General features: G+C 34.7%; 1 protein-coding gene across 7 annotated transcripts in view; it reads left to right on the top strand.

The window, feature by feature from the left end:
- CASK (peripheral plasma membrane protein CASK) overlaps positions 1–20,086 on the top strand; it is a 458,844-nt gene that overhangs the window by 373,765 nt on the left and 64,993 nt on the right. For all 7 annotated transcript variants that reach the window (XM_081756876.1, XM_081756875.1, XM_081756878.1 and 4 more), the window contains one exon: positions 14,564–14,662. In XM_081756876.1, the coding sequence (XP_081613002.1) occupies positions 14,564–14,662 (99 nt within the window). The remainder of the gene's footprint in view (positions 1–14,563; positions 14,663–20,086) is intronic.

Here is a 20,086-nt window from a genome sequence, read left to right as displayed (position 1 = left end):
AATTCCTGAGTTACATGATCACTGCCATAATTAGATTTAGAATTCCTGAGTTACATGATCACTGCCATAATTAGATTTAGAATTCCTGAGTTACATGATCACTGCCATAATTAGATTTAGAATTCCTGAGTTACATGATCACTGCCATAATTAGATTTAGAATTCCTGAGTTACATGATCACTGCCATAATTAGATTTAGAATTCCTGAGTTACATGATCACTGCCATAATTAGATTTAGAATTCCTGAGTTACATGATCACTGCCATAATTAGATTTAGAATTCCTGAGTTACATGATCACTGCCATAATTAGATTTAGAATTCCTGAGTTACATGATCACTGCCATAGTTAGATTTAGAATTCCTGAGTTACATGATCACTGCTATAGTTAGATTTAGAATTCCTGAGTTACATGATCACTGCCATAGTTAGATTTAGAATTCCTGAGTTACATGATCACTGCCATACTTAGATTTAGAATTCCTGAGTTACATGATCACTGCTATAGTTAGATTTAGAATTCCTGAGTTACATGATCACTGCCATAATTAGATTTAGAATTCCTGAGTTACATGATCACTGCCATAGTTAGATTTAGAATTCCTGAGTTACATGATCACTGCCATAGTTAGATTTAGAATTCCTGAGTTACATGATCACTGCCATAGTTAGATTTAGAATTCCTGAGTTACATGATCACTGCCATAATTAGATTTAGAATTCCTGAGTTACATGATCACTGCCATAATTAGATTTAGAATTCCTGAGTTACATGATCACTGCCATAATTAGATTTAGAATTCCTGAGTTACATGATCACTGCCATAGTTAGATTTAGAATTCCTGAGTTACATGATCACTGCCATAGTTAGATTTAGAATTCCTGAGTTACATGATCACTGCCATAGTTAGATTTAGAATTCCTGAGTTACATGATCACTGCCATAGTTAGATTTAGAATTCCTGAGTTACATGATCACTGCCATAGTTAGATTTAGAATTCCTGAGTTACATGATCACTGCCATAATTAGATTTAGAATTCCTGAGTTACATGATCACTGCCATAATTAGATTTAGAATTCCTGAGTTACATGATCACTGCCATAATTAGATTTAGAATTCCTGAGTTACATGATCACTGCCATAGTTAGATTTAGAATTCCTGAATTACATGATCACTGCCATATTTAGATTTAGAATTCCTGAGTTACATGATCACTGCCATAATTAGATTTAGAATTCCTGAGTTACATGATCACTGCCATAATTAGATTTAGAATTCCTGAGTTACATGATCACTGCCATAGTTAGATTTAGAATTCCTGAGTTACATGATCACTGCCATAGTTAGATTTAGAATTCCTGAGTTACATGATCACTGCCATAGTTAGATTTAGAATTCCTGAGTTACATGATCACTGCCATACTTAGATTTACAATTCCTGAGTTACATGATCACTGCCATACTTAGATTTAGAATTCCTGAGTTACATGATCACTGCCATAGTTAGATTTAGAATTCCTGAGTTACATGATCACTGCCATAGTTAGATTTAGAATTCCTGAGTTACATGATCACTGCCATAGTTAGATTTAGAATTCCTGAGTTACATGATCACTGCCATAGTTAGATTTAGAATTCCTGAGTTACATGATCACTGCCATACTTAGATTTAGAATTCCTGAGTTACATGATCACTGCCATAATTAGATTTAGAATTCCTGAGTTACATGATCACTGCCATAATTAGATTTAGAATTCCTGAGTTACATGATCACTGCCATAGTTAGATTTAGAATTCCTGAGTTACATGATCACTGCCATATTTAGATTTAGAATTCCTGAGTTACATGATCACTGCCATAATTAGATTTAGAATTCCTGAGTTACATGATCACTGCCATAATTAGATTTAGAATTCCTGAGTTACATGATCACTGCCATAGTTAGATTTAGAATTCCTGAGTTACATGATCACTGCCATAGTTAGATTTAGAATTCCTGAGTTACATGATCACTGCCATAGTTAGATTTAGAATTCCTGAGTTACATGATCACTGCCATACTTAGATTTAGAATTCCTGAGTTACATGATCACTGCCATACTTAGATTTAGAATTCCTGAGTTACATGATCACTGCCATAGTTAGATTTAGAATTCCTGAGTTACATGATCACTGCCATAATTAGATTTAGAATTCCTGAGTTACATGATCACTGCCATAGTTAGATTTAGAATTCCTGAGTTACATGATCACTGCCATAGTTAGATTTAGAATTCCTGAGTTACATGATCACTGCCATAGTTAGATTTAGAATTCCTGAGTTACATGATCACTGCCATAGTTAGATTTAGAATTCCTGAGTTACATGATCACTGCCATAGTTAGATTTAGAATTCCTGAGTTACATGATCACTGCCATAGTTAGATTTAGAATTCCTGAGTTACATGATCACTGCCATAGTTAGATTTAGAATTCCTGAGTTACATGATCACTGCCATAGTTAGATTTAGAATTCCTGAGTTACATGATCACTGCCATAGTTAGATTTAGAATTCCTGAGTTACATGATCACTGCCATAGTTAGATTTAGAATTCCTGAGTTACATGATCACTGCCATAGTTAGATTTAGAATTCCTGAGTTACATGATCACTGCCATAGTTAGATTTAGAATTCCTGAGTTACATGATCACTGCCATAGTTAGATTTAGAATTCCTGAGTTACATGATCACTGCCATATTTAGATTTAGAATTCCTGAGTTACATGATCACTGCCATAATTAGATTTAGAATTCCTGAGTTACATGATCACTGCCATAGTTAGATTTAGAATTCCTGAGTTACATGATCACTGCCATAGTTAGATTTAGAATTCCTGAGTTACTGATCACTGCCATAGTTAGATTTAGAATTCCTGAGTTACATGATCACTGCCATAGTTAGATTTAGAATTCCTGAGTTACATGATCACTGCCATAGTTAGATTTAGAATTCCTGAGTTACATGATCACTGCCATAATTAGATTTAGAATTCCTGAGTTACATGATCACTGCCATAGTTAGATTTAGAATTCCTGAGTTACATGATCACTGCCATAGTTAGATTTAGAATTCCTGAGTTACATGATCACTGCCATAGTTAGATTTAGAATTCCTGAGTTACATGATCACTGCCATAATTAGATTTAGAATTCCTGAGTTACATGATCACTGCCATAGTTAGATTTAGAATTCCTGAGTTACATGATCACTGCCATAGTTAGATTTAGAATTCCTGAGTTACATGATCACTGCCATAGTTAGATTTAGAATTCCTGAGTTACATGATCACTGCCATAGTTAGATTTAGAATTCCTGAGTTACATGATCACTGCCATAATTAGATTTAGAATTCCTGAGTTACATGATCACTGCCATAGTTAGATTTAGAATTCCTGAGTTACATGATCACTGCCATAGTTAGATTTAGAATTCCTGAGTTACATGATCACTGCCATAGTTAGATTTAGAATTCCTGAGTTACATGATCACTGCCATAGTTAGATTTAGAATTCCTGAGTTACATGATCACTGCCATAATTAGATTTAGAATTCCTGAGTTACATGATCACTGCCATAGTTAGATTTAGAATTCCTGAGTTACATGATCACTGCCATAGTTAGATTTAGAATTCCTGAGTTACATGATCACTGCCATAATTAGATTTAGAATTCCTGAGTTACATGATCACTCGAGACAGGAATTAATGTCTTTAATGAAACTTTGTACCCCTGACAAACGACGCCGCGCTGCTGATTTGCTTTAACTATATATAAAACTATCAATGGTAAAATTGATTATGAGCTCTTACTATCGCAGATAACTTGCGGGTTCCTCCACGGTGAACTCGTTTTCATAATTTACTAGCTTACGAGACACCTAGATTATCAATTGTCAAGCGCCCCTTGTTTTACAGACTAACGCATAATTACAATACTGTTTCAACAGCTCCTAACATTTTTACATCTGAACGAAACTTAAGAACTCAAGTGAAGAGAACATTGTATATTGAGAGGTGAACCTTCTTTTTTGTATTTATTTTGTTAGTTTATTTTTTATTCTCCTGTTTGTTTTTTTTTTTATTTCTGTGATTTTATCTTTTTATGTTGATTAGTTTAAGCCAATTGGTCTTCTGCTGTATGAAACTTAGTGGATAAATAAATAAATAAATAAATAAATAAAGAGAACCGTTCTGTCGTGAAGGAAAGATTGTTGTATTGTTTTTTGCTGCGAAAATATCTCACTTCAGAAATAAATTATGATCATAGATGTATTCCACTTTGCTATCCAATTTTCCTTTGCTTTGCGGCCACTCGGTCGAAAAATTGTAAAAAAAAAAAAAAAAAAAAAAAAAAAAAAAAAAAAAAATCAGGCCAGTCATCCTGAATAAGGTTTTCCTGGTTTTTCCTCATTCACACCAGGCAAATGCCGGAGTGGTACCTAACATATAGAACCCAGGCCGCTTCCTTCCTTCCTTCCCTTTGATCGGATAGTGTGATCGCCGAGGAACGTCATCCTTCATACCTGACGGGCTAAATAGCCATAGATGTCAAAAGCCCAGAAGCCTAGATCCTAAATTCCTAATCCAATTTTCCTTTGCACCACATTTCTAAAGGTTTGTGTAAGAAATACAGAATTCTTGTTTGTATACAGACAAGCAATTTCCTCAGAAATGTTTGTCTATAAAGAATCAACACATTCATTTGTACATCTCACCAAGGACAATAATTGGAGGGTATTTAGATACACCACAGAAGTAAAAGATCTTCAGACGCACATTGAAAAATTATATACTGTAGGAAAGAAGAACGAATTAAATTACTACACACTCAGAAAATGAGTAAACTCGTCGTGGGAATATTACATCAACCCTGTCAATAAAACCAAAGTGAACAATCAAGTGGGTCTCATTACCATTCTACTCGGGAGTTTCCGAAAGAATTAGGAAAATGGGCTACTGTTTTGAAATTAAATTTTCGGTGAAATCTGGAACAAGCTTTGAAAAGTCACTCTCGAAACAAAAATTATTATAGATATAAATTATCATTATCTGGAATTTGTTCAGCTTCTTGCACATCCAGTGAGTTTTACATAGGAATGACAAAAAAAAAGGGGGGGGGGTGAACACCTCGACGAGAATGGAAGAACATATCAAAGATGCAAGAGGAGATGAACTTCTCATGTCAGGATCTTCAAAGCATTTTTAAAAAATCAGGGTACGACTCCTACACTCGTCTTTCAATGACAAACAAAAATGTTTTTGTCGTTTTTCAACAGGACAAAAGTTCCTAACGAATCAAATATGGGGGAAATTTGGATTACCAATAGAATTGTTGTGCATAAGTAAATAGGATTTTATTTTATTCGTAAAATGTCATATATCACCATCTTCTGGCAACAGTGTTCTGCACTCAACAAGCACCTGTAGTTATACTGTGAAAAACCTGTAAAGGAAAGACATGATTAATATTTTTCATAACCAAATACAAATTTTGTATGTAGATGAACAAACTGGAATGGACCCTGTAATTGAATAGTACACATAGTGAAATAAGTAGTGAGAAGTGAAAATACTAAACAAGACGAACATTATTTAAAATGTTCTTAAAAATGAACGAACATAGTTCGGACTGTTAAGTGTTAAATAGTTTTTAGTGCTTCGTGAACACTTGAGGTGTTTCGTTAATACAGGAGTAAAAACTTCATCATGTCTTAGTGACTTTTTCCTGTAGGAGTGTTTGCCATCATGGCCCCAGCGCGGGCTGAAATATCGAGTTGACTTTGAGTTTAACGTCCCGTTCAGCAGCGAGGCTATATGAGACGTGGACCTACTGATTAACATGGAATCCGAACTACACGAGCTCCCGCCGAGAATCGAACCCAGGTCTCCCACGCCAAAGGGACTGAAATATTGAATATTAAGTTACAACAGGAATGCAAAAGCACCGAATGCAATGTGGGTTCCTTTTCTATAGAATAAGAAGACTTTTGGATTTAGAGAACGCATTGTCCTACAATATAGGGAATATTTTAAAATAGAACAACAAATCTTAACTTGGAAAAATATCGCCGTACAACGTAAGAAGCAGTGTCGGACTGGTAAGGTTGAGGGCCCTTGGCGCGGGTCCTTAAAGCCCCCCCCCCCATATATATATATGTGAACATAAACTTAACACGTCAGTTGCAAAGCATGCTGAATGACAGAATCATCTGTTCTGTATTGAATAAATATGAAATACAAAACAGATAAAAAAAAAAAAAAAGTTACAATAATACTGATACAATCAAACGTAACCGTGAAGTTACTTTAATCACTTTGACAATTTTTTATGAAGTTTTTCACTTGATGAGGCAATCACATCAATTATTCTTTCTTTGTCTACATTCTGGAATAAATCTTTTTCTGTAAACATAAAAAAAATAAATAAAGGAGACAAATGTTTTTGACTTATTGTAGATCTTAGTTTAGTTTTAACAATTTTCAATTTATAAAATGCCCTCTCACCTGTGACTTGAGTACATGGAAGGGTAAGAACAAATTTGAAAGCAGTGTACAAATTACTGTGCGAAAGCTGAAACAGAAGAGAAAATGTACATGATGGACATTTAAGCAAGAGGGGCCTGAAAGGACTTCTTTAGGAAAAACAGATTTAAGCTTCCGTAACCTTTTTGGTAGGAAGGCTCAGGAAAGCATTTGCGATCGCGAAAATTCGACCAAGGTCTACAGGTCCTGCGCCTCGTGATCACTGCTGGGTCCCTAGAGCTTCACACCCTTGGCGATCACCAAGTACCCAACGTGGCCAGTCCGGCACTGGTAAGAAGTATCGTAAAATAAAATAGTAAACTTTTAGATTGAGATAGTTCTTGTCCTATAATATAGGATATACTTATTATGAAATAGAATTAAATTTAGAGCACGGAGCATTCCACAACATAGGAAATGGAATATGGAAATGGAATCTTCCAATTTTACGTTCCACACTTATACTGTGTAGTCTAAAGGAGACGGTAATGATAAGAATAAATGCAATAGTAGAATGAAGAAAGTGGGAGAACCCCAAAAAATCCCACGCACACGATATTTGTCCACCACAGAATCACCTGGTGCGAGGTGAGACCCAACCAGGGATCCCACGTTCTGAAGGTAAAGGCTACACCACCTGCCACCGCGATCCATTGAAGCAATAGTAAAACTTTCGTATTTAGAGAATAATTATTTTTTTAGTATTATCCTACAACATATAAAGTATTATGAAATATGTGAATATGTTATTTTCAGCTTAGTAATATGTATTATGATACCACATAGATAATTTTTTAATTGAAAATAGCATATCCAAAAATTCTATATACAGGGTGTTAATAAACTATACCGACAAACTGTAAGAAGTGATTTCTTACATTAAAATAAGAGAAAAAGTTCATATGGACTTATGGCGAAAAGTGCATAGTTTCACAGCTAGAGTTGTCCAAAATCGCGAAAAAGTCAAATTTCAACAGGCCCTATTTCGAATTCCAGAAACTGTGGGTGGTGGTCGTTATCAGTGTAAAGGAAGTCACGCACACACAATCCAAAAATGCATATTTCATTAATTTTCAGTTGATGTACAGAGTGTTCCATACAGAGGGAAATTCCCAAACATACCATCAACTGAATTTTGAGATTCGTTCTGACTTTATGATTGGTCCAAAGTAGGCAAACGATAAGCCTTGATAGCAGTGAACACAGAATCCTTTGGCGCGATGTCGGAAGTGTTAAGGATCGTCAGCAGTATGCTTTCCCGTACTCGGGAAAACGCATGCTGCAATGTTTTCTTTCACAGTTATAAGTAAAGAAAACGTAAAATATACCGTGACGAAATACATCGCATCACACATTGTTCCGAACACACACACACACACACACACACACACACACAAAAAAAAAAAAAAAAAAAAAACATGAATCTACCAATTGGTACCACTTTCGACTTCCCTCCGAAGCATTGGATTTCCATTATTGACAAGGATTACCTTCTGCCTACTTTGAACCCTCCTTGAAATCAGGGTATATCTGAAAACTCTACTGAGAGCATATCTGAGAATTACACCCTGTACGGAATACCCTGTATACCTATTTAATATTGACGAAATATGCATTTTTGGATTGTGTGTGCGTGGCTTTCTTACGCTGATAACGACCACCATCTACAGTTCCTGGAATTCGCAATAGGGCCTCTTGAAATTTGGCTTTTTCGCGATTTTGGACAAACCTAGCTCTGAAACTATGCACTTCTTGCCACAGGTCCATATGAACTTTTTCTCTTATTTTGATGGAAGGAATCACCTCTTACAGTTTGTCGGTATACTTCATTAACACCCTGTATATTGCAGGCTACTAAATTCTTTAGATTTAAATAACGCCGCTTGTTTCGGATATGTTTGTTTTAACGGATAAAGAAAAAGAAATGACACAAACTTTATGACTCAATATGAAAAAAAGGTACTCATAATTCCTACGTTTCAAATTCGTTCGAAAGTTTTCCTCTGGTATATTAAGGAAGTATACAGGGTGTTACGTAAATGTGGCATAATATTTTGGGAAGAGATTCCTCACATGAAAAGAAAAAAAAACTCATATGGACCTGTGATCAAAAGTGAATAATTTCGGAGGTATAGGATGCCGAAAACGTGAAATAAGTGAACTTTACAAGTTCATAGCCCCACTACTACAGAACTTATCATAGTGGGGTCAAAATATCACTGAGGAACTAGTATGTCAGCTACCCAAATATCCCTCTTTCAGAACCTCAGGTACTCTGTAGAATCATTTTTAGAGAGGCTGCTTGGGAGTACTTGATCACCCTCCACCTACCTCTCTAAAACTTGATGTGCAAGTATTGGAGCAGTCTTAGATGTGGATATTTGGATAGTTCACATTTAGATATCCATCTTTTAGAACCTCTGGTACTCTACAGAATCATTTTTAAAGAGGCTGCTTGGGAGTACTTGATCACTCTTCACCTACCTCTCTAAAACTTGATGTGCAAGTATTGGAGCAGTCTTAGATGTGGATATTTGGATAGTTCACATTTAGATATCCATCTTTTAGAACCTCTGGTACTCTGCAGAATCATTTTTAGAGAGGCTGCTTGGGAGTACTTGATCACTCTCCACCTACCTCTCTAAACATATCTTATACAGACACGTCTCCTACATTTCGGGGAAAAATCTGATCAGGATCCGGTTGTTGTTCAATTGCTCCTGTCAGCATCATAGATCATACATATTTGCAAAATGTAGAAGTCGTTAGTGATTTAGATATGACAACTCTGATTTCTAGTTATGTGGCCAAATACACAAGATATCGGATGTATAGTTATTGTATCACATTCCAAGGAGTTTCTACATCTTTTTATCTAGTTACTGCTACATTAATTCCTTTAATATAATAGTATGAAACGTAACAGTGGTGTATATAAGGGGGTTATCGGCCTCAATCCCCTTCCTCCTGAAATAAATTTGTTAGTGTTTCGCATTCCACCTACAACAATAATCCTTCTTGCCATTTCTCAGGATTTCATTGACTTTCCATTATTTTATGCTCTTTGTTCAGAAATAACACTGTATTTTTCAAATTTCAGTCTATGTAAGAACTGCGTTCTTTTTTTCTTTCTTTCGCCCATTCTACTCTTCTGTTTCGTTTTCTTAGTTATTCTTTCTTTCGTTTCTTCTATCATACTTTCGAGGAACTGATAAGTGAAACCACCAACTTGCACGGATATCAACATAGTGGGACTTTAGTTATTAAAGCAAAGGAATATTTACATCATTTAGTATAAAGAAAAAAAAATGTTTGAACTAAAGAAAATAAAGAGAAAGAAATAACTAGTCCTAAAAATTAGACAGGGCAAGAGGGTGCTTCCTTTTTCTTCTATGAATAGAATACAAAGTTAGATTTACTGTTAAATTTTTGTGTGTATTATCACATAAGATTCAGCAGTCTGCAATTCTTGCCATTGAAACTGCAATTAGTATGTTTCAGCTTTAACTTGTCTCAGCATTTTCTTTCAGGTGAAAACGTACACAGATAAAACTGAATATCTCCATATGTTTTTTCTAAAATGAAATCAGATAAGTTGAAATGGGATTACAAATATTCATCGTGTGTTTGCAGGAGCGTCATTTCTGATTTGCCTGGGAGGGATAAGATTCTCCACCGACATACGAGTTCCATGTTTTTTTTCCTAGTATATTAGTAGACAATCGATTAAAATATATTTAATTCTCAAATTCAGGTAGGCAATTGCCCCCCTACTTCCCCATGTTGTGCATAGCTCCCACCGAAATAAAATCCTAAATACGCCACTGAAATGGAGTACTAAAGAACCGACGGATAGGCATCACTCTTTTTATTATTATTATTATTATTATTATTATTATTATTATTATTATTATTATTATTATTATTATTATTATTATTATTATTATTATTATTAAGTGAACAGAAACAATTATACGAGCACGATTATTTAAATAAAAATTAAAGCTAACCAAAGCAAACAAACAATTCTTACTACAACCTGTACTACAGTTTTAAAAATATATCATTGCTTTATCCAGAACAGGGCAGCTCTACAATATGTGAAACACGTGGGTTTGTACGGGGTGGCAAGTTTCGAGGAGCGGCAAAATCTGTCATAACTAGAGACCGGATGTTAGGCAAAATGCCTATTCTTTAATATTAAAGATATGATTAAAAAAAATAACGTTTTAGAGTTTATATGGGGAGTTATAGTTTCAATTTAAGCCATTTTATTTTGCCTATTTTGCCTATTTCGCCCCTTACTGCCTAATTATTGCATTAATGCCTAATGTTGCGTATTCTATGCATATTCTTCAAAATAAGACTTCATTGGAAAAAATATACAATTTCATATTTCAAGAAAGGATTTTGTCTCTTCCGTAACTTATGGTCATTTCAAGGTCAAGTTTCACCACGAAAGAATAAAAGGATGTCATCGAAAGCAATGACACAGTATGATCCACATTCACTCCTCCCACTTCCTCTTGTTTGCAACACTGTTGCATTCTATAGATGTACAAAAGAATTCAAGTTCTTTAGGCTACTACTAATCGGCAGTCTCAGTTTTCGGCAGATTTGTATAAGGCATTCATAGAAGGTATTACAAATTACAAAATGACTCCTTGAGGCCTTTCTTTTCAAAGTGCACAAGTACCAAGTGAGTCAACACTATGCAAAAATTACGTAGATAGTTGTTATTCGGGTGTTATGAAAAGAATTAGGAAATAAGTGAGTGGAAAAAAAATGGGTTTTGATTGTCGAAACGACCGATGCCGCGGGACGATTCCTAGCTAATGTTGTAATCGGTACAATGGAACATGATCAACAGCCCAAAATAGTACATAAATGTCTCAGTTGTTCACTTTCTCACTGAATTTACTTTGACCAGATGTGTGTGTATCTGTGGTATGAACTCCTTTGTGTGCGAACCAAATGCTGTAAATTACGAACTGCTGTTTGTAGTGATAAAATGCTGTGAAACTTTGGACTGCTGTGTGTACTGATAAAGTGTATAAAATTTGGACTGATATGTGTTGTGATAAAGTATTGCATAGAACGCATTTACCCAATATACATGGAATGCATGTCAAGCTTCTTTTTTTATACATACAGTAAAAGAAGATATTAACAAAATGGTATGATTCGATATTCTTCGAACATTATCTATGACTTCAACTTACTTTTTAATTGTATTGAGTATTTATCTTCGTTATTTCGAGTTACACTTTAGTGCCTATTTTACTGCCTATTTTTAAATTTTAAGTGCCTATTTGCCTGCCTATTTTCGAGGTTTCTAATGCCTAAACATCCGGTCTCTAGTCATAACTATATTATTTAAAATAAATATTTCTTGTTGGAAGCAGACTTCATGATGATGGTATTAAATTTATTAAGCTGACTTCTATTTGAACACTACAATCAGAAATCATGTTTAAGTCTCATTGGTTTAAGGTCACATGGATAGTACTAACGCAAATGGTCAAACAAATTCCAGCATGAATTACTTGATTGTTATCAAATACAAAAACTCAATTCTCGAACATTAGCGGATACCTGTTTCATTTAGTTAGTTACCACAGTTTTGATACGAAAACTAGTCTTGTCTTTGTCACAAACAAGTTCCTTAGAATTGAAGGTGGAAACATTTTTTTTTTTTTAATTTTTTAAGACATAGAAGGAAAATCAAGAAATAAAGATAAAAGAGCTAGTTATACTGGAATTGAAAACTGATATATTGAGATTGAAGCCCGATATTGAATTCTATAAAAAGAATTACCATCTTTCCTGTGCAGGTGTGTTTGCTTAATCTTTCAGTAACATAATAGGTTATTATTATTTAAAAAAAACACACACACACACACACAAATACAACAAGATTGTTTTTGTAGTGTTTAAGCCTTTCTGAGTGCTAGTGTTTTTCCCTCCCATTCGTTATTCATGATAGGGTATCATAACAAAGATTGTAGCTTTTAAGATTTGATATTTCTGGAGAAGGGGGCAGTGATACACGGGGTGGCAAATTGCCTAGGGCCGGCCCTCGTTCAGATACATTATCAAGTAATTTATCTGATGACGGCAATGACATATTTCTGAAACAGTAACACCGATTAATAATAATAATAAGTGTTTGCTTTGGTCACAGTTTATTTTTATTTCAGTTATACGCAGTTCTGTAGCTCGAATGAGTAGCATTAAAGTGAAGTTAACTGGATATTTGAATTCGTTCATGCAAAAAGGGTTTTAGTCACCAAAATGGCGAAATTCAGTTAACATTGGATGTTTGTTCCTACTGGATGTTTCTATGCTTGTCCACGAGCTTTCACGTCGAAAATGGCCTGAAACAAGGAGATGCGTTGTCGCCATTATTATTTAACTTTGTTCTGGAATACGCTATAAGGAAAATCAAAGATAGGAACCAGGGCCTAAAGTTAAACGATATTCACCATGTTATGGCATATGCTGATGATGTAAATTAAATAGGGGATGATAGGAGAACAATAGAAAGAAATGCAGAGATCTTATTAAACGCTTGCAGAGAAATGGATTTAGAAGTAAATGCAGAGAAAACTAAATACATGGAAGTGCGTCGGGACCGTAATATGACAAATTATGGATGCGTTAAAATATTAAATAATACTTTTGATAAAGTGGATACTTTCAAATATCTAGGATCAATATTAATATACGAAAATCATATTCACGAAGAAATTAAATGTCGACTAAAAACAGGGAATTCGTGTTACTATTCAGTTCAAAATCTCTTGTTGTCGCGAATTCTGTCGAGGAATTTGAAGCTTAAAATATACAAAACGATAATCATGCCTGTTGTTATGCATGGTTCCGAAACATGGTCGCTTACTCTGAGGGAAGAACATAGACTGAAAGTATTTTAGAACAAGATCCTGAGACGAATATTCGGACCCAAGAGGAACGGGAATGGAGAATGGCGGAAACTTCATAACGAGGAACTACATAATTTATACGGTTTATCCAACATTGTTAGGGTCGTCAAGTCTAGGAGGCTTAGGTGGGCGGGTCATGTAGCTAGAATGGAAGAAAGTAGAAACGCTTTCAAAGTCTTGACTGGAAGACCAATCGGAAAACGACCATTAGGAAGACCTAGGCGCAGATGGGAAGACAATATTAAGATGGATCTCGCAGAGATTGGAATACAAAGTAGAAACTGGATGCAGTTAGATAAGGATAGAAGTCAATGGAGAGCTTTTGTGAACGCGGCATTGAACCTCCGGGTTCCATAGGCCATAGAGTTGGTTAGTTAGTTATGTTTCTATGCATAAAGAGCTTCAGTGTCATTGGTCTAATATTTTATAAACAGATGTCAAACTTCGATTACTCTAGACAGCATGGGCTTGAGTCAGTGATTGAACCCCTTTCTTCATGGAGAATTATATTTGTTTTATGTGTTACTGGCAATAGCTGTTGATTACGTTGCATTCGATTGATAGACCTGCAACGTCTGGAAAATAACGTCTTAACACAGTTTTGTGTCTTTTTAAAAAAAAAAAAACGCAAAAAATAACTAAATGAAATTACGTGCAAAAGGGCTTCAGTTCACAGCGGAAACCACTTATTTATTTATTTATTTATTTTACCATGGCAGTGAGCATAAAAATGGTTTTCCTATACAGCATTAGATTAATGTAATTTTTATCTACACAGAAAAATTAGTTCATTTTGATCTTATAGTTTCAAAAACTGCAATGTTTTTGTTATTTTTCACAAAACTAAGTTTGTTTGACTAAAGTCCTTTTTGTATTAACTGGTTCATTTATTTGAATGACTTAGTAATTGAGATGTCACCACAGTCTGAGAGTAACATTTGTAAATGGTAGCTATTTTATTTTTTGTGAATATGATTTATACCTTAGTTGGTTTATTAAATAAAAATACCATTATTCAGCGAGGATTTTTTTCTCATTTGTTGCAGATCTTTGTCCGTGCTCAATTTGATTATGATCCTTTGGAAGATGACCTCATTCCCTGTGCACAAGCTGGTATTGCCTTTAAAACTGGAGATATTCTTCAAGTAAGTACCGTTATACATATTAATACACTTTTTAGTTTTTGGCACAATTTGAGTAAAGTGTGTTTATTTATAAAGCTAGAGGAAGACAAAATTCGCATCTATAAATGACACGAGCGTCTGTAGAAATCCTATTTATGAATGTCTGAAGAAATTCTACCATAAAGGATTTAACTTACAGTTTGAGGCACACAGAAAGGAATTCAAACAGCAATAAAATACAATTTCGACTTTATTTTCATTTTTTGGATGAATATTTCAATCAAAAATTTTCTTGTACGCCTTATATCTGGAGAACTACATACAGTGTAGCCAAACCCAAACTATCACTTAACTTAGTATGATGTGCTTATCCCGTAGAAAATACGAAAACTCTATTTAGGGACCGCTCAAAAATTTTGCGGTCCCTGATCCAAAAACTTATTATTGACTAAGATCGCAATCTTTTGGTCCATTTTTGTTGATGCAAATAAAATAATTTTTCCATCTTTTGATCTACATATTTTATGAAAAAGGGATGACTGTGAAGTTGAAAGTTCCTGCACTTCTTGATTAAATAAAATACAAAAACAAGTGTCAGATATTGGAAGCAATTGTGGAAGTTATTTACTATTTTTTTAAAGTTTTTCTTTTCTTAATTACATGTTCTTTTTTTAAAGCAGTGAAATATGAACGCACAAAATTGTCTAGCAAATAGGACTGTGTTTGCTCACTTTCATTCTTCAATATAAAGTTGCCAATTCTCCTTGTCAGCACCAGAATCAATCCAATAACTAATTGGTTCATATTAGTTTTGCTATCCTAAATAATTTAAACTAGAAATCAAATCATTCAACAAATTAACGTTTATTTTTTAAAAAGAAATAACTGTGGAACAGTTTCGCCAAGCAACATTTGTAGCTTGGTTTTCTGCCGGATCAGGGAGGGAAAAGGATCTATTCTGTTTAATTTAATTTTGTCAACTTTTGTTACGATTGACTAAATCCGTTCTGACCAGCCAATCAGCATTCAGAACCAGTGTCTGGAGTTCGTCATATTTAGACTAGCCTTTGGCTGGCTGGGGGCCCCCGCATTTGCTCGGCCTACGAAATTGCATCTCTTACGTATCAGCCTTTGCATCAACAGTGTATTTCGTGCATTTGCTCTTCATATTTCCTGAATTTGCGCAGCTGGGGGCTTCGGCCCCACACCCCCGCCTTTGCTCAGTCTACGGCCTCGCACCTCTTAAACCCATAATTCTACTGAATTTCAAGTTTCTTTTCCTATTTCAACTACCTAAAAGATAAGATTTTGTATCCCAAGAAAACGCCTATTTACATAACATGAGGATTACTTCATACCCCTTAGGCCCCTTAAAAATTTAAAATATTCACTTTTGGCAATTTTCCTGTCGGTTAATCCCGAAAAGCTACACTCATGCAAATTTCAACTTTCAACGTCAACTGGAAGTACCCCTTTAATTTATGTCAGTTCATGAAGTTTTATATATAGTTAAGATAAGATATTTAGATTTAGAGAAATTCTCTTTCATTCAAGAATTATCTTATGAAGTAACGGACGATAGCTTGTTATGAATTATGATTATGTCTAGAAAATAATAATAATAGAAGTCTTATAACGTTTCGTCAATCGAAATTATATTTCTGAACATTAAATATAACTATTTGTATTTGCGTGTAAATGTATTATGCTCCATAGTTTGAGAACCATGAAAATTGCTTGCTTTGGTACTATAAAGGTAAAAAAATGGTGAATCGATGATAATAAATAACTATGGTAATTAAATAAATTAAACGTTTGATGTTCCATCTGTGTTTTACGAATATTTTAATTGAACAGACGTTTCAAAGGCAGTAACTCGCCTTTCAAACGTCAGTTTAATAAATAATATAAAACATGGCTGGAACATAAAAAATTATATTTAATTACAAATATTTCCACGAAAATTATTTGGAATAATTATGGTAGATATTATTTTGGACGTGCACAAATTATTTCATTGTGTTGTAATTTAGAAGCTTTTTCTGTTATTGAAGTATACTGTGTATTGGTGGAAAAACAGTTTAAAAAGAGATTGGAGAATTTATCCTGAGTTACTATATATGATAAAACAAGCGTCAACTATCCGCTTCGCTGAGTTAACATGAGAAATAATTAGTAATATGATATTTTAATCAGTTGCTTTTTACTATTATTGAAGCTCTCTCAAATCCACAAAAACAAATAAAATATAACGAAAAATCAGAAAATAATAAGTAATCTCGTATATAAATGAAAAAGTAAATGTTACTATTGTAGGCTGGATTTGGATATAAATGGCATCGGAAGTGTCACTGTTTATCTCAACGACCCCAAAAACTATGGATTCGACAATAATATCGGTCATTTTTCGATCATTTTTATATACCTTCCCCCTTTCCATCCCATAAGTTGCATCGTCAAAGTAAAATAATAAAGACCGTCTCAGTCCCGAATCTCATCTATGTTGAAAATCTGATCGAGGTCGGTCGGGTGGTCCAAGAGTTTTTAAGTCACAAACATGGTCACTTTCAATTGTGTTTGTGTAGATTTCACAAGAAAAATGCGAATTTTGTCTCCCTCTATTTACAGTTCACTGAAATACAGGGTGTTTCAAAAAGAATGGCCTGATTTTAAAAGTCCATATGTATTGATAAAAACATACGACAAAAATTAAATAAATTGCAAAATACTCACAAAATCTTCAAGTTTTAGCTATGCTATTACAAATGCTTAATGTGTCAACCACCAGCAACACGAACATCTAGACAACAGCTAAATTCTACAATTTCATCGGAAGTGCGAGACCGGCCTGGACTCTTTAGTTTTGCACAAGCGCCATCTCTTCAAATTGGCGATACCAACGAGAATGTTTTAGGGTGCAGGCGAATCAATGCCAAATCGCCGACGAAAAGTACGCTAGTCCGAAATCACTGACTCTCAGTCTTTGCAAACTGTAGCACACACAAAGCCTTCTATTGAGTGGACACCATCTTACTTCTGACTGACTACAAACTGAGAAGACTCACTGACTGACATCTAACGGTGATGTTCTGAAACTTTAAGTCACGCCCATTCAAACAACACTCATTTCCTTGCCGACACGTCCCATGTTTCGTAATTATTATCGTCCAAAACCAGTTCGTTCTTTTTGAAACATGGTGTATAATCTAATTCATAACATTCGTTCAGTAAGTTAAAAAAAAAAGAAAAAAATCTAATCAACTTATTTTTGCAACCTTATTGAAGATTATAAATGTTATGTTTGTAATAATAATTACAATTGATCAAACAAAATACAACTTCGTTTGACATTTTTCAACCCAAACTGTAGTGTATTATTACTCATCTATAGGTCTATCCAATTTTGGATAAGGCCTAACTCTACAGTCATTATTGTTATTATTGTTATTTACTATGTAATATCTATGTTGTTAGCGTGTTTTTCTTACTAAATAATGGAACTGAGTAACAGGTATTAGATGGTGATAATAGCTTTGACCCATGTACGGGAAGCTCTAATCTCGTAAAGTGGATTCAAACTTCCCCATTCGACCATCACAAGAAAACTGGTATATATTAGCACCGGAGTCAATCCAATAGCTAACTGGTTCGTGTTAAATTTGCTATTCTAAATAAAACTCAAACTAGAAAACAAATCACTCAACAAAACAACGTTTATTTTAAAAAATAATAACTGTGTAACAGTTTCGCCAATTAACTGGACATATTGGCTTCATCAGACAAGACAGTGTCCCATCGATTCACCAGACTTTCATATCGATTCAGTATTTCAAGAATAGGTTAAATCTTCTCCGTTAACTTTCTTTTCAAACCAAAAGTGATAGAAATCAAACGCTTTCTGTTTCAGTGTTTATCTCAAGAATAAGTTAAATCTTCTCCGTTAACTTTCTTTTTAAACCAAAAGTGATAAAAATCAACCGTTTTCAGTTTCAAAGTTTATCTCAAGAATAGGTTAAATCTTCTCCGTTAACTCTCTTTTCAAACCAAAAGTGATAGAAATCAACCGTTTTCAGTTTCAAATCTTCTCCGTTAACTCTCTTTTCAAACCAAAAGTGGTAGAAATCAACCGTTTTCAGTTTCAATGTTGGTAGTAAATGATAGGTTTTCTTACGAATCAATTCAAGGTCTGAAGAAAAGGTACCATCTCCACCTGTATCTATCTACCAGAACCGGAAATGATATGCATCTACTACTACTTTCAGTGTGAATATTGAATTAGCATAGTTTGGAACTCTATCGTAACTTCACAACGTAAAATGAAACTCACTTCTTTATTTATTTTAATCCCTTTTCTTTCATTTATTATTCCTTCGCTCACCTTCACTCCTATCCATCCACTCGTCTCTAGTTTTATCTTCTTATATATACTTTCACCTGATAACACTATCCCATGTCCCTCTATTCCAACATGGCATCCACTAGGATACTTCACAGATCCCTCTTTATTCATCAATTTTTCTTTTGTTTTCACCCTACTTCCACCTTAGAAAGAAATGCAGAGATCTTATTAAACGCTTGCGGGGACATGGGTTTAGAAGTAAATGCAGAGAAAACTAAATACATGGAAGTGCGTCGGGACCGGAATACAGCAAATTATGGATGCGTTTTGATAAAGTGGATAGTTTCAAATATCTAGGATCAATATTAACAGATGAAAATCATATTCACGGAAAAATTAAATGTCGACTAAAAGCAAGGAATTCGTGTTACTATTCGGTTAAAAATTTCTTGTCGTCGCGAATTCCAGCGAGAAATTTGAAGCTTAAAATATACAAAACGGTAATCATGCCTGTTGTTTTGTATGGCTGCGAAACATGGTCACTTACTCTGAGGGAAGAAAATAGACCGAAAGTATTTTAGAACAAGATCCTGAGACGAATATTCGGACCCAAGAGGAACGGGGATGGGGAATGGCGGAAACTTCATAACGAGGAACTACATAATTTATAGGGTTTACCCAACATTGTTAGGGTCGTGAAGTCTAGGAGGCTTAGGTGGGCGGGTCATGTAGCTAGAATGGAAGAAAGTAGAAACGCTTTCAAAGTCTTGACAGGAAGACCAATCGGAAAACGACCATTAGGAAGACCTACGAGCAGATGGGAGGACAATATTAATATGGATCTCGCAGAGATTGGAATACAAAGTAGAAACTGGATGCAGTTAGCTAAGGATAGAAGTCAGTGGAGAGCTTTTGTGAACGCGGCATTAAACCTCCGGGTTCCTTAGGCCATAGAGCTAGTTAGTTAGTTTCACCCTACTTCTCTCCTCATTTGATGATGTATTCAGCGAAAGTACTTCCAGTGTACTTTCAGTGCTACTCTGAGGGGAATAATTTAAGTATGATTTATTTGCAGAATTGTAAGATATTAAGTGTGATACGACAGG

Source organism: Thermobia domestica, chromosome 4, assembly GCF_964235325.1.
Source record: "Thermobia domestica chromosome 4, izTheDome1.hap1.1, whole genome shotgun sequence".
NCBI classification, from domain to species: Eukaryota; Metazoa; Arthropoda; class Insecta; order Zygentoma; family Lepismatidae; genus Thermobia; species Thermobia domestica.
The sequence above is the reverse complement of the archived record's forward strand: the minus strand, read 5'-3'. Positions and strand labels throughout refer to the sequence as shown.